Genomic DNA, 14,843 nt, shown 5'->3' on the forward strand with positions numbered 1-14,843 from the left:
ATTTTTTAAATGCTAAGAGATAACATTCGTATTACTACTTATAAACAAGATTCCATTTAACAATTAAAAAATACTGCCTCACCAAGGCATTTAAAAAAAAAAATTAATGAGTTTTTAATTTGTTTTTTAAACACAAAAAAAAATGTCTACGTACAAGCATATACCTTTTTCATTAAAAAAAAAGATAAAAATATATATACGCTTTCTTCCTTAAATTCTATCTTTTTCAGATTAATATAAAATGAAAAAAACAACAGACTATGAACAATTTTATAATATTTCCACTGGTCATATAATTGAAAAAAATATATATATACGCCATTACCGCATTGGATATACCATATGACTTCCTTGTACACCTACTAAATTACATATACACATTTTTTTTTTTAAATGTGAAATACATAAAATGTTATTTCATTAATACCTTCTGATTTTTTTTGTCTTCAGTCATTTGACTGGTTTGATGCAGCTCTCCAAGATTCCCTATCTAGTGCTAGTCGTTTCATTTCAGTATACCCTCTACATCCTACATCCCTAACAATTTGTTTTACATACTCCAAACGTGGCCTGCCTACACAATTTTTCCCTTCTACCTGTCCTTCCAATATTAAAGCGACTATTCCAGGATGCCTTAGTATGTGGCCTATAAGTCTGTCTCTTCTTTTAACTATATTTTTCCAAACGCTTCTTTCTTCATCTATTTGCCGCAATACCTCTTCATTTGTCACTTTATCCACCCGTCTGATTTTTAACATTCTCCTATAGCACCGCATTTCAAAAGCTTCTAATCTTTTCTTCTCAGATACTCCGATCGTCCAAGTTTCACTTCCATATAAAGCGACACTCCAAACATACACTTTCAAAAATCTTTTCCTGACATGTAAATTATTTTTTGATGTAAACAAATTATATTTCTTACTGAAGGCTCGTTTCGCTTGTGCTATTCGGCATTTTATATCGCTCCTGCTTCGTCCATCTTTAGTAATTCTACTTCCCAAATAACAAAATTCTTCTACCTCCATAATCTTTTCTCCTCCTATCTTCACATTCAGTGGTCCATCTTTGTTATTTCTACTACTTTTCATTACTTTCGTTTTGTTCTTACAACAAGTAGAAATTACAATTACCGCATAAGACGCGAAATCGGCGGTATATAACCCTCGAACATTCTTCGAAAGTTCAAGCTACGTAGAAGATGGTGTATTTAATGCATTAATGAAGATTGAAAATACCGTTGATTTTCAAATCTGCCAGAAGAAAACTCAAAAAAAGAAATAAGACTATTTTTCAAGAAATAATTAAAAGGTATTATACTCTATTTAATTTTTACATAATAATATACAACTTTTGTCTTTTCTAATTTAGTACTGTAGTACGTTATTACAGATTAACATGAAATTATGAAATTTTTCTATACAATTTTTGAGTTTCATTATTTTACCTCTCTAAACAGAAAACTCCCTAAATCGAAAAAAAAAAATACTGGTCCCTTGAAATTCGAATTAGAAAGGTTTGACTGTAGTCAACAATAACAATAAGTTGCTTAGATCGGGAGATATGCAGCATTAAACACACAAAATTGGCCTTTTCTCTTTAAACTGGAAAATTTCGGTTCACAAAAAACATAGAAATACAAAAAAAAATTAAAGCTAAAGTCCTAAGCTCTTAAACGACTTTAATGCAGTTTACTGAACAAAATTTGTTTCCCCCATGCGCTCCATCAAACGTGAAGAAAAACTTTCAAATTTTTAAAACGTTTCTTCTCATTGATTTTTTTTTTATTTGATGATTTTTGAAATCTGAAGTAAACTGTCAAAAAGTAGAATATTCAAACTTAAATTTCTTTTTTATTCGTCTCTCTAAGCCTCTCGGTTGCAATGTTAAAGTAGTTTGAATACAATAATTTTTTATCATAAAATATAGGTGTCCCTTTAATTTTTTGTACTAGTGCAGCAGGTATTTAATTTTAGTTTGAAATATCAGGGAAACATAATTTTTGTCTGTTTTTTAATCAGCCAACGCCTGAACGCCCCCAATTTTCCGTGGGCCTACGCCACCCCCCGCTGAAGGCCTCCAACGCGCACTTTGAGGGTTATCGCGCACTAAGAACGATTGGTCTACACGAACTAGTTGGATCCCAAACCGTAAAAATTTGCAAAAAAAACCACAGTACCCATTTTTGACACGATTACCACGCTTTCTCTTTTAATATAGCTATTCTATCTATATTCCCTGGGAACGTGAAAGGAAAACCTTCAAAATGTCAAGTTACAAGACAATTCGAAAATTACGCATGATCGATAAAGCTAGAAATCTTCACATAAATAAGAAGAGAACAATTTTTAAACGGACTCTAGTAAAAGAGATAAATTACGTTGTCCAGATTTATTCAATTTTGTGATAAAGAACGTACAGAAGATAAAAACTATAAAGGAAATCAAAGATTGGATATAGTGAAATAAATGGTGGATAAAGTGACAAATTAAGAGGTGCTGCAGCAAATAGATGAAGAAAGAAGCATTTGGAAAAATATAGCTAAAAGAAGAGACAGACTTATACGCCACATATTAAGGCATTCTGGAATAGTCGCTTTGATATTGGAGGGACAGATAAAAGGAAAAAATTGTACAGCCAGGCAACGTTTGGAATATGTAAAATAAATTATTACGGATATAGGATGTAGGGGGTATACCGAAATGAAACGACTAGCACTAGATAGAGAATCTTGGAGAGCTGCATCAAACCAGTGAAGTGACTGAAAAAAAAGTCAAAATTTCAAAAATTAGCTTCAAATAGCAAAGAACTGAACAGCAACTAACTAGACAACGGACTGAAAACTCGGGGAAAAAATCATTTCACTGAAATATCCTTTAAATCAGTCAATAACTGGAAAACTATAAATCTACACCACGGGCATTAGACATTAATTTCGAAAAAATGTTTACCTCTCTGTAACATGATATGGTACTGCAAAATATGAAAACTAATGTTTTCAACAAAAAAAAGGTAACATGAATTAGATCTCAAAGGGGTGAAAATTGAAAAAAAAAAAAATGTCATACATTTCGGCCGGAAATAACTTTATCGAAACATCGTCACAGGAAAAGGTTTTAGATAATTGCTTATCCTATAAATTGAGACTTGTAGATAACGATTCTATAATTAGCTCACGTGAAATAAGCAAAAAAGTGCAAAAAAAAGATCGACCTGATGTAACATTTTTAATTTTTTTTCTCAAAACCCTTCAATTTTTTGGAAAAAATATCTAATGTTGTCCAAAAACTACCCCCGGAACTGGATGCTGTAAATTACTTCCTTATTACAACATAAACATTTTGCCAAAAACTCTAAGTGTCTTAATTTTTAAGTATACACAGATTTCTAGGTCTGCTTGAAGTAGATTAAAACAAGAGACAAAAAATGTGACTCTTCTTATCAAAAAAACATTTTATCTAATTTTTTATTAATGTTTATAAAATTTGTAATATACTAAAATACAATATCTCGGCGAAAAGTGAATGTAATCAAATGAAACCAAATGCATCTGTAAATACTTTTTTTTTCACCTTTAATTAAAGGTCCTCTAAACTTTAATCGGGATAGTACTTTCCGATAAATTTGCAATATATCTCCAAGGCTAATTAACATTAAGGCCTGAAATTTAAAGGGGCGATTATAGAATGCTTAAACGTTGATTTTATATGTGTATATCATATTGTTTAGTGGGAAATTGTCAAAGAAACAGGGAACTGACGGCGGGATCGGATGGTACGCATTTTTCCAAAAAATCGCCGGTTTCATGTCTAATGCTCCCGGCCAAATCCAAATATATCTAAATTTCAAGAGGACATTAGAGAAACCTATTAAAAGAGGATATTATATACTTACAATTATCTCCGTAATTCAGACAAAGAATTAAGACGAATTAATTTAAAAATTGTAAAAAACAAACCGGATACAAAGTTGAAATACTTTCCTGGCATTAATTATTTATTCTTATTTAGTGGAAAAATTATACATGAAAAAAATTAATTAACACTTTTTTTTTTGGAGGGGAGGAGAAATTAATGATGAAGTTTTATTGTAAAACTACCATTACATGTTTAAATAAACCAAAAAAATTCAAAAACTCTGTATTTAAAAAATTTTTTTCTTCTATTTCCAAAATCATCTTCCACGAATTTTTTTTTTCTACATTTATTACGTTAAAAAAACATTTATTACGTTTTTTGTTTACAACAAACTAAAAAAAATTCCACCGTAAAAATGTACAACCAATAAAAAGTTACAAAAGATTTCTTTTTTGTGGATGGGAATGAATTTTTTTTCCTGTTTAGCCTCCGGGAATCAACGTCAGGTATTACTTTAGAAGATGATATGTATGAGTGTAAGTGAAGTGCAATCTTCTAGTCTCAGGTCGACCATTTCTGAGATGTGTGGTTAATTGAAATCCAACTACGAAAGAAACCCACCGGGTTGGTCTAGTGGTGAACCCGTCTTCCCAAATCAGCTGATTTGGAAGTCGAGAGTTCCAGCGTTCAATCCTAGTAAAGCCAGTTATTTTTACACGGATTTGAATACTAGATCGTGGATACCGGTGTTCTTTGGCGGTCGGGTTTCAATTAACCACACATCTCAGGAATGGTCGAGCTGAGAATGTACAAGGCTACACTTCATTTACACTCATACATATCATCCTCTGAAGAATTATCTAAACGGTAGTTACCGGAGGCTAAACAGGAAAAAAGAAAGAACTACCAAAGAACACCGGTATCCACGATCTAGCATTCAAATCCGTATAAAATAACTGCCTTTATTAGCATTTGAACCTCAGAACGCTCCACTTCGAAATCAACTGATTTACGAAGAGACGTTCACCACTAGACCAACCCGGTGGGGTTGCATTATGATGAAAATTTATTGTATATTATTATTAAAAGTTTAAATAAACAAAAAAAGTAAGGAAAATGAAAAAAAACCTGTTTTTAAATTTTGATCGATCCCAACACCCCAAAGTATTTTTTTGGACCGCTTGTACTACAACTACTACGACTAGAAAGACATTTTAAAAAAACCATCGATTAAGAAATACGCAATAAATAAATAAACAAGTAATTGATTTTTTAAATTTTTGGGTAAGGAAAATTTATGGATAAAATTCGTTTAAAAATGTTAAGATAAGCAAGCACGCATGCACTGTGCTTTGTATAAAATGGGGTTACGTTTACAAACTTTTGAGAAAATTGACTCTCAAAAAACCCCACAACCTCTCAAGTTATTGACCCCAAAATTTTATCAAAACAAATTACCCTATATATACGAATCTGTACAAAATTTCAATAAAATTTTTTAACCCATTAAACGTTATTAACCTTCAGACAAGTCAACACAAGTAAATTACCAAGTTTTTTTTTTTATTTTGGGGGTTCCTGAATCATGAAACGTCGAGAAATGAAAAAAAAGAACATATCCCATTTTTTGAACGATTACCATACTTTCCATCTTGCAACATCTCTGGAGCTATCACGCCAGGAAAGTAAAAGGATATTCAGTTCTTTTGTTTTTAAAATAAAAAAATATTAGTAATTAAATGAAAAAATACGTAGATTAGAAAATTAACTGGCGAATAAAACTGTTAAGACCAACCGCCCCACTTTTAACCGATAAATAATCGATGCGAATAAATAAAGTTTCAATCGTATCGACAGACATAGCGCGTCGGTTGCAATAAATTTTTTCTGTTAGTTCGCACAATAACTAATAACAGTCATTAAAATCCTTTTAAATAAATAAAAATTAACAAACGCTTCGCTTAATGCTTTAATGAAATAAATTTAAAGATGAGACGGCGCAATAAAATCCTTAATTATAGGAAATAATTAAACAATTAATTCGTGTTTATTACTATGATAAATATCGAAATTTCCACGTAACAACATATATAATAAATAATATATACAGAATGATTCACGAATAATGTAGCAAACTATCGAGACATTTTTTCTGGTGGAAAAAACTTAAACAAAAGTTCATATAAACGTAAATTCGGAACACTTTGTTAACGAGTATCGACTGGAGAAAGGTATTTCCCCTGATTTGTGCGCCTTCAGTAAAATTCAGCCAGACTGTTAACTTGGGACCAAATTATGAAGTAAATTTTGAGGTATACAAGATATGACGTAAAGAATTGAAAATAAAAAGGAAAGAATAGATACCAGAACAGTATTTTTAGAAATTTTCGTAAAATCTAGCGTAAAAGATAAAAGGTTTGTTCGAAAAACACATTATTTTATGTATAGCGTAAAATATCGTTATTAAAATGATAATAAACAAAGTTTTAAACAAAAATTGTAGAGTTTTCGATTCCGAGTAAAATGGTACGAATAAAACCCATAGAGACTACATATAAATGTACGAATTTAGAACTTTTAATAAAAACTAGCAGACCCGGCAATACTTCGTTACTGCTAGATTAAATCAACACGATTGAAAGTTTGATAAAACATTAAAAAACTGAACGTTACGGAACTTTACGAAATTTAACCTTTCACTTTACAAAAGTCAGAATGCAAATAAATCCAATCGTCAAAGCGTCACACACTACCTATCGGATTTAATTCAAACCACTCTCTAAATACAGTAGCGGTTCAAAATACACCTAACTTTCTTTCTACAGATTAGATGGAGGATTTCAATAGCTTTAAAACATCTCCGGACAACGCGGATCATTTTGTAAAAACCCGCGCGTAAATCGGTCCAGTAGTTTTTTGTCTATAACGGACACGCATACGAACATTGCCTTTTATACGTATAGAAGAAATCTGTTTGTATATTTGTTTGTTTGTTTCGTAAATATCTCAACCCCAGCACCACCTAGCGGGTCCAAACTAATTCAGAAACCTTCGCGGGCGTGCGCATAACAACTCGCCAAAGTTTCATCGCAATCGGATGAACGGTATAGGTACGAATACGGGACAAAACATTCATTTTTATATACATAGAAGATAAAAATTGCCAAATGCGACAGATTTTAACAAAATATTAAGGGAAACCAAATTTTTGAGATTACAAAACAAAATGATTAAATATTTTAGAAAAAATAACACTAATAATAATTAATTACTCAGCCAGAGTGGATAAAGCAATCTGCCCGACGAACAATGTTTTTGATGACTCTTTGTACCCGATAATTTAAAAAGTAGTTCACAACTACAAAAGGACGTAAAAATTTATTGAAAACTTACAGATTCGGTTGAGGTTCTCATTTCATAGAAAAACGCATCAAGTTTGTCAACCGACATTCACTTTGGTCCGATATGGATTCAATTTGTAATGCGACATACGTCCCGGCTGAAGCCGATTTATTTCCAGACTGTAATCAGCCAGTCAGGCGTTACCTCTGCAGTGCGGCGTTAATTGGAAGTCTTAGCTCAACAAGATCAATTACCAAAGGTGGTGCATAAAAACTCGATTTTTAATGAAACCCCACAAGAAAAAATCTAGCGGGGTCAAATTTGGGGAGCGAAACGGCCATACAATCGGACCTTCACGACCTATCTACCCGTCTGGGAATCAGGTGCCGAGAAAATATCAAACTTCTAGGCGGTAGCGAGGTGGTGCCCTGTCTTACTTATAGTAATAGCATCCATCTTGATCGTCATTGTCTAACGAAGGAATTAGAAAATTTTAAAGAATTTCCAGATAAACGATACCGTTTACGATTCCCTCCTGGAAGAACGGGCCGTAGTCTTTGTTTGCTTATATCCCAAAAAACATTGGCCTTAGGGATACCACGAACACGCTGCAAAGTTTCACGAGGGTTTTCGCTACCCCATATTCGGCAATTATGTGTGTTCACCTTACCGCTGATGTAAAACATCGATTCATCGCTAAAAATATCATTTCCCATTAATATATCTTTGTCTGCAATTCTATCCATCATTTCAACTGCAGCCGAGCATTCTTGTCGTCATCTGTAATAAGTTGAACCACGGTTAGTTTGTACGGGTTCAAGTGCAATCGTTTATGTAATTCGTTCGAAACGGTAGTTTGTGGAATGCCATCCTCATGTGATGCGCATCGAGTTAATTTCTTCGCACTACAAACTGTCTCAACGAAGTTTTGGTGCCAAGAGTAAACTCTATGTCTACTAGCAGGCTTCCTATCGTGCTCTCAAGGAAAATTACGACGTGTGTGAGAACAGTAATGAGATCGGTACCACTGCGAGCGATCTGGCAACGCTGTCTACCGGTCTGTGCTAGACCGGTTTGTTCATCTCTTCCACATGCTCAGTACGAGTTTCAACTCCGTTCAACCAACACATTATTTTTGACAGGGTCATCAGTGAAGTTGTGTTTTTGTTGTGCGTTACGAAAGTGGAGCGTTGGAATTTAGAGCGACGTTGTGCAATCAAGTTTTGCGTTAAACTTGGGGAATCCGCCAGTGGGACTTTTGAAAAGTTGAAACAGGCCTATGGGAAACATTACTTATCAAAAGCACAAGTTTTCCGCCGGCACACAAAATTTTTGGAAGGCCGAGAACACGTTGAAGATCAACCTAGCTCAGGGAGACCGTCGACTTCAATATCTGACGAAAACGTTGAGCGTGTAAGGGTTTTTGTGAGATCAGACCGTCGTTTCATACGGATGGATGATGAGTGAACAGTTAAATTTAAATACTTTCATCGTACGTAAAATTTTGACAAACGATTTGGACGTGCAAAAGGTTTGTGCGAAATCGGTGCCGAAAAACCTCACTACGGAACAAAACTACAATCGAAGAAACGTGTGCGTTGATATTCTTGAAAGGACTGACAACGACCAAGAATTCTTTAATCCTGTGATCACAGGTGATGAATCCTGGATATTTGAGTACGATCCTGAAACAAAGCGGCAAAGCGAAGAGTGGCGCACTCCGTCATTTCCTCGACCGAAAAAATGTCGAATGAGCAAATCGAAGATCAAAACCGTGCCGATTTGCTTTTTTGACAGTAGGGGTATCGTGTATAAATAATCTGTTCTTTCAGGACAAACTGTCAACCAATTGTTTTACAAAGGTGTCCTCGAAAGGGCGAGGAAAAGAGTGATTCGCGTGAGACCAAGTCACTGCAGACAACCGGATGCTTCATCGTGAAAATGCCCCGTGTCACACGCCATTTCCATCGGGGAATTTTTGACCTCAAAATGCATTGCTACGGTTCCTCAACCCCCTGATTTGTGGTTCCCAAATTCACCTGATTTGTGTCCTTGTGACTTTTTCCTTTTCCCGAAATTAAAACGTGTCTTAAAATGACGTCATTTTGGAACTCTGGAGAACATTCAAAAGACTGTGACCGACCGGTTAAAAGCCAGTTGAAGCTTTCCAGCGCTGCTACCAAGAGTGGAAATGACTCTGCCGGTGTACAGCTGCCCGAAGGAACTACTTTGAAGGGGATAATAATATTGTTGTTTGAAAAAATAAAAACTTTGGTAAGTAAAACTTTTCATTACTTTTCTCACACAAATTTGAGCACGTACCGTACTAACAAATGTATTTAATTCAACAACACAGGTGACCGAATTCGTTTCATTCATTCATTGTGTTCTGCCGACGGGGCAGTTCTTGCCACGGCTGCTCCCCACTTGTTTCTGTCCTGTGCAAGTGTTTTTGTTTCCGGATATTTTCCTCTTTCCACAATCCCATCTTCTTCTTCTTCCCGTTCCTCTCTTTCCATTAACCAATCCTTCAACTGCATCTATTAGTAAGCACTTTCTTCTCATACAGTGTCCTAACCAGTCCCTTTTCCTGCCTAAAATGGTATATAACATATTCTTTTCCCCTTCAACACTTCTGGTGACCGAATTCGGTATAAATGAATTACGTGATTCAAAACTCGATGTGTTTTTTTATGAAATGAGACCTCAAATGAATCTGTAAGTTATCTATATACATTTTTATATACTTTTAAATTTCTGAAGTCGATTTTGAATCGCCCGTTATTTCAACAGTTTTTATATTTATTTTGTAAATAACTGAATAGAAAAAAGTAATAACTAACTCTTCTCTTCTATTACACTTTTGTTTATATATTAACGGTTCCAAGGGGCCCCTTACATACAACAGTCCAGAGGTGTTACGTCATTCGACCTTTGAGGTCAGTCGATAGATCCGCCGCGTCCGTTAACCTTGTTTAATAAAGTCGCATTTAAGTTTCATCTAACTACTACAGAAAAGTGTGGAATTACCCAGTCGTGCTGGAAAATTATCTACAGCCTTCTTGTTATCACAGTAACATTTTTATATAAGATCAGGGAAATTATTCAAAAGAAAATGTTTAAGTATTAAACACACGAAATATTGTCATTAAAAATAAATGGTCTAAATATTTCGTATCCTATAATATCGCACCAAAACTTTTACGTGGAAAAATATCCAGTTTCCAGTATCACGTGAATTTTCGTGACTCCATACATATATGTGCGCAATAAAAAGTCTTAAATTGACTAAATATATATACATTTTTTTTTTTTTTTTTGAAAAACTTACCTCCACAAGATATCCAACGGGTGTCAGTCATCCCGTATGTACCTCCCTAAAACCCATCTGCAAACTGAAACAAAAAAAAACAAAAAAAAAACGAATTAGCAAGTAAATAAACAAATTTAAAACTAACTTATTTAAAATATTCGAAATAGAAATTTCTAACGAAGCATTTAACAAAGAGAAAGAAATTAAATGTGAAGATTAAAACTAACAAAAGAGAATAAAAACAGGTTTGTGGCATCTAAAGTGTGAGCACAGAAAAGATCGGAAAAGATAAAATTAGAAGATAAAATGAAAAATGACGTGCACACACACACACACACACACACACACACATGTATTTATACATATATATTTTTTTTATATATATACGAGGGTTATTTTTTTTTCAAGGTCCGATCGGTCGCGAAATAAAAACCCGCGCAAAAATCGGATGATCCTTTGCGCATATGTGTTGCGTAGCGTCTCTAGTATGGCCTTCAATCACGACGCGTCACTTCGTTTAGTTCTGAACACGCAGCTATCACGTAAAACCCACCGGGTTGGTCTAGTAGTTAACGCGTCTACCCAAATCAGCTGATTTGGAAGTCGAGAGTTACAGCGTTCAAGTTCCAGTAAAGCCAGTTATTTTTACACGGATTTGAATACTAGATCGTGGATACCGGTGTTCTTCGGCGGTTGGGTTTCAATTAACCACACATATCAGGAACGGTCGAACTGAGAATGTACAAGACTACACTTCATTTACACTCATACATATCATCCTCATTCATCCTCTGAAGAATTATCTAAACGGTAGTTACCGGAGGCTAAACAGGAAAAAGAAAAAAAAGCTTTCACGTAAACATGTCTACAACAATAGAATCTCCCGCCAAGTGTAAAGCGTGTGGGGCAATTCGATTTCTTCAGGCTGACGGGTGTAATGCGGCTGAAATTCATCGACGAATAAATAATACGGTGAAATTTCAATGAGTGACACCAAAGTGCGACAATAGTGCAGGAACTTTAAAGCAGGACGTATAGATGTTCATGATGCAGGCGGTCAGGGAAGGAAGCGAGTGTCAACCGATGATCTCGTTGAGCGAGTGGATGAGGCGATTCGAAAAAAATAGTCGGTTTACAATTTCTGTATCGCGTGATTCGTTTCCTGAAATTTCAAGGTCAGCTCTCTACACCGTTGTGAGGGAGAGACTTAGGTACCGCAAACTGTGTGCGCGATGGGTTCCCAAGATGCTTGGGAACACGGGCGGCACCGTTCTATGACGAGGGTATTGGGAAGTTGGTACCACACTGCGACAAATGTCTAAATCGGAGTGGCGACTATGTAGAGAAATAGCGTAACTATGTAAGTACTTGTTACAAAAAAAAGATTTTTTATTTTCCCTGTGGTTTTAATTTCGTGACCGATCGGACCTTGAAAAAAAACAACCCTCGTATATATAAAAATTTTTTCCTTCGGGAAAAAATTTTGAAAGTTGAAAGAAATTTTAAAAACGCTTACAGCCCAAAACTGGACGGTAGAATTTGTAAATAAAGAAAATCAGAAGAAATTTACTAAAATTAAAAAAAAATAACATAAAATAAACTATATAATGAGATAAAAATAACCAAATTTTATGGTCACATATAAAATTGATTAACAAAACAAAAATATAACTTTGTCGAAAACTAGAAAAACAGAAATAAGTTGGTTCAACGAAATTGAAAATGATCTAAAATAATTAAATATTTCCAAAGAAACAAATTTTGCCGGACAATCTTTCAGAAAACTAGTAGATGAATTTAAATTTCCAGAAAAACGAAACACAGTGGATGGGCCGAAGAAAGGAAAGAAAATTTTTTTAAAATGTGATGTGGACACCACATGACTTCCTTGTACACCTATTAAATTACATATAAACATTTATTTTAAATGAAAAGTACATAAAATTTTATTTCATTAACTTCTGATTTTTTTAAATTGTTATTATTATTGAATTTATTATTTATTGTAAAACTGTTTTTACAAACAGAGGTTGAAAATTATTAATAAATCAATATATTTGAATTAAAAAAAAGAGATGAAGTCAGATTTGATGTGCCGTTCCCTTGTAAGATCCAAATATTTCATTATTTAAAATTTTACTTCGCTGTAACTCTGGAACCAATAAAAATAAGTACCACTTATGATACATTGTTGAAAAGCAATCAATGAGTACTTATTACTGCATAAGAAAAAGTCCAAAAATCGAACTTTATTGGATTTTGGGCTTTTTTGGACACTTCTGGTCCAGTCGATTGCAATAAAAAGGGGTGAACAACTTGTTTTTACAAACAGTTCCCTTGTAAGATCCAAATATTTCATTATTTAAAATTTTACTTCGCTGTAACTCTGGAACCAATAAAAATAAGTACCACTTATGATACATTGTTGAAAAGCAATCAATGAGTACTTATTACTGCATAAGAAAAAGTCCAAAAATCGAACTTTATTGGATTTTGGGCTTTTTTGGACACTTCTGGTCCAGTCGATTGCAATAAAAAGGGGTGAACAACTAGACGTTACACCAGGCCTAAATCCAAAATTCCTACGGCTAATCGTTTTTGAGTTATGCGAGATACATACGTACAGACGTCACGCAGAAACTAGTCAAAATGGATTCAGAGATGGTCGAAGTGCATATTTCTGATTAGATCTGAAAACCGAGAGAATTTTTCGCGATCACAATACTGCCTTTAGTTCGTACAAGGACTTAAAAATGGTTAGATATGCATGCACGCATATACTGAGCTTAATATAAAATGTGGTTTTGTTTACACAATTTTGAGAAAATTGACTTCTAAAAAAAACTCTTCCAACCAGTAAAGATATCGATTACAAATTTAAACCGCCAAGTTATTCCACCTACTCGAGACAGAAAAATGTCGAATAATATGCCACCTTGGTTCAATTTTATATATTAGGTTTAATTATTCTAAATATTTTATTGTTCGCTGGTTCAATCAAATAAATAAAAGTCTTTATTTATAATATAAATTATTTTTATGATACTTTGAACTTGTTCAATGTAAATTCATATCTATATATTATTTATATCAATTAATTAATTATTCATTCGTAACAATCACTAGTTGAACCTTTGGAGATAGGAATTTCACTGACTTAAAATAGAACACCACACAAATTCAATTAATAAGAGTAATAAAAAAAATGAAAAGTTTATTTTAAAATTTAAAAGTCCTTTAATAAAATTTAAAGTTCCTCCTTTTAATAAAAAAAGGAGCAAATTTCAACAAAATCGGTTAATCCAGTTATTAAACTTCAAACACGCCAATACACACGCATACCGCCCGTTCGAACATAACCCCCACAATTTTATTTTTATTTTTGGAGTACCTGGGTCATGAAACATTGAAAAATGAAAAAAAAATTCATTCGCTTTCTTGACTGATTGATATACTTTCCTTCTTGCAGCATAGCCTAGAGTTACGTTGCCGGGAAAGTAAAAATCTAAAATACTATTCAATTAAAAAGCTTTTCTTCAACAGGAAATTTATTTTTTACTGTTAAATATTTTTATTTTTTATTTTTTATTTTTATAATTCCGACTTTTATTGCAATTCGTGTAACCCAAAACACACGTAAACGTATGTCTATGTTAAACTAATTACTTCCTAGTACGAAGTAATAGTATATACGGATTTGAATCGTGAATACCGGTGTGGTTTGATGGTTGGGTTTCAATTAACCACACAACACAGGAACAGTCGAACTGAGACGAGTGTATAAGACTGTACTTCATTTACACTCATACATATCATCCTCTGAAGTAATACCTGAACGGTAATTCCCGGAGAGTAAACAGCAAAAGAAAGAAACTACAAAGGGAAGTACTCAACATTCAGATTTCAACGGAAATATCCATTTTGACCATCCCTGAATCTATTTTGACTAGTTTCGGCGTGAAGTTTATACGTACGTATGTATTTTGCATAACTTAAAAACGATTAGCCGTAAAAAGTTGAAATTTTGGATTTAGGACTGTTGTAACATCTAGCTGTGCACCTCCCTTTTTGATTGCAATCGACTGAACCAAAAGTGCCCAAAATTCAAAAAATTTGGATCGTATCATAAAGTGGTACTTATTTTCATTGGTTCCAGAGTTATAGTCAAATGAAATTTTTGTAATTATTTAGTTGAGGTGCCTCATCCCGAAATCACAAAAAACATATCAAATTCATCCAAAATTATTATTTATTCATTTAATGAGGTATTTTGAGTATCGGAAAATAGAAAATTAATAAAAATTTACATAGCGATACAAAAATACGCAAATACA

At 33.7% G+C, this 14,843-nt stretch overlaps 1 protein-coding gene across 2 annotated transcripts in view; it reads right to left on the reverse strand.

The window, feature by feature from the left end:
- Positions 1-14,843, reverse strand: part of Tlk (Tousled-like kinase) — a 435,474-nt gene that overhangs the window by 367,373 nt on the left and 53,258 nt on the right. For both annotated transcript variants that reach the window (XM_075381105.1, XM_075381106.1), the window contains exon 2: positions 10,528-10,591. In XM_075381105.1, the coding sequence (XP_075237220.1) occupies positions 10,528-10,558 (31 nt within the window). In that variant the 5' untranslated portion in view covers positions 10,559-10,591. The remainder of the gene's footprint in view (positions 1-10,527; positions 10,592-14,843) is intronic.

Source organism: Lycorma delicatula, chromosome 13 (assembly GCF_047948215.1).
Source record: "Lycorma delicatula isolate Av1 chromosome 13, ASM4794821v1, whole genome shotgun sequence".
In the NCBI taxonomy this organism is placed as follows: Eukaryota; Metazoa; Arthropoda; class Insecta; order Hemiptera; family Fulgoridae; genus Lycorma; species Lycorma delicatula.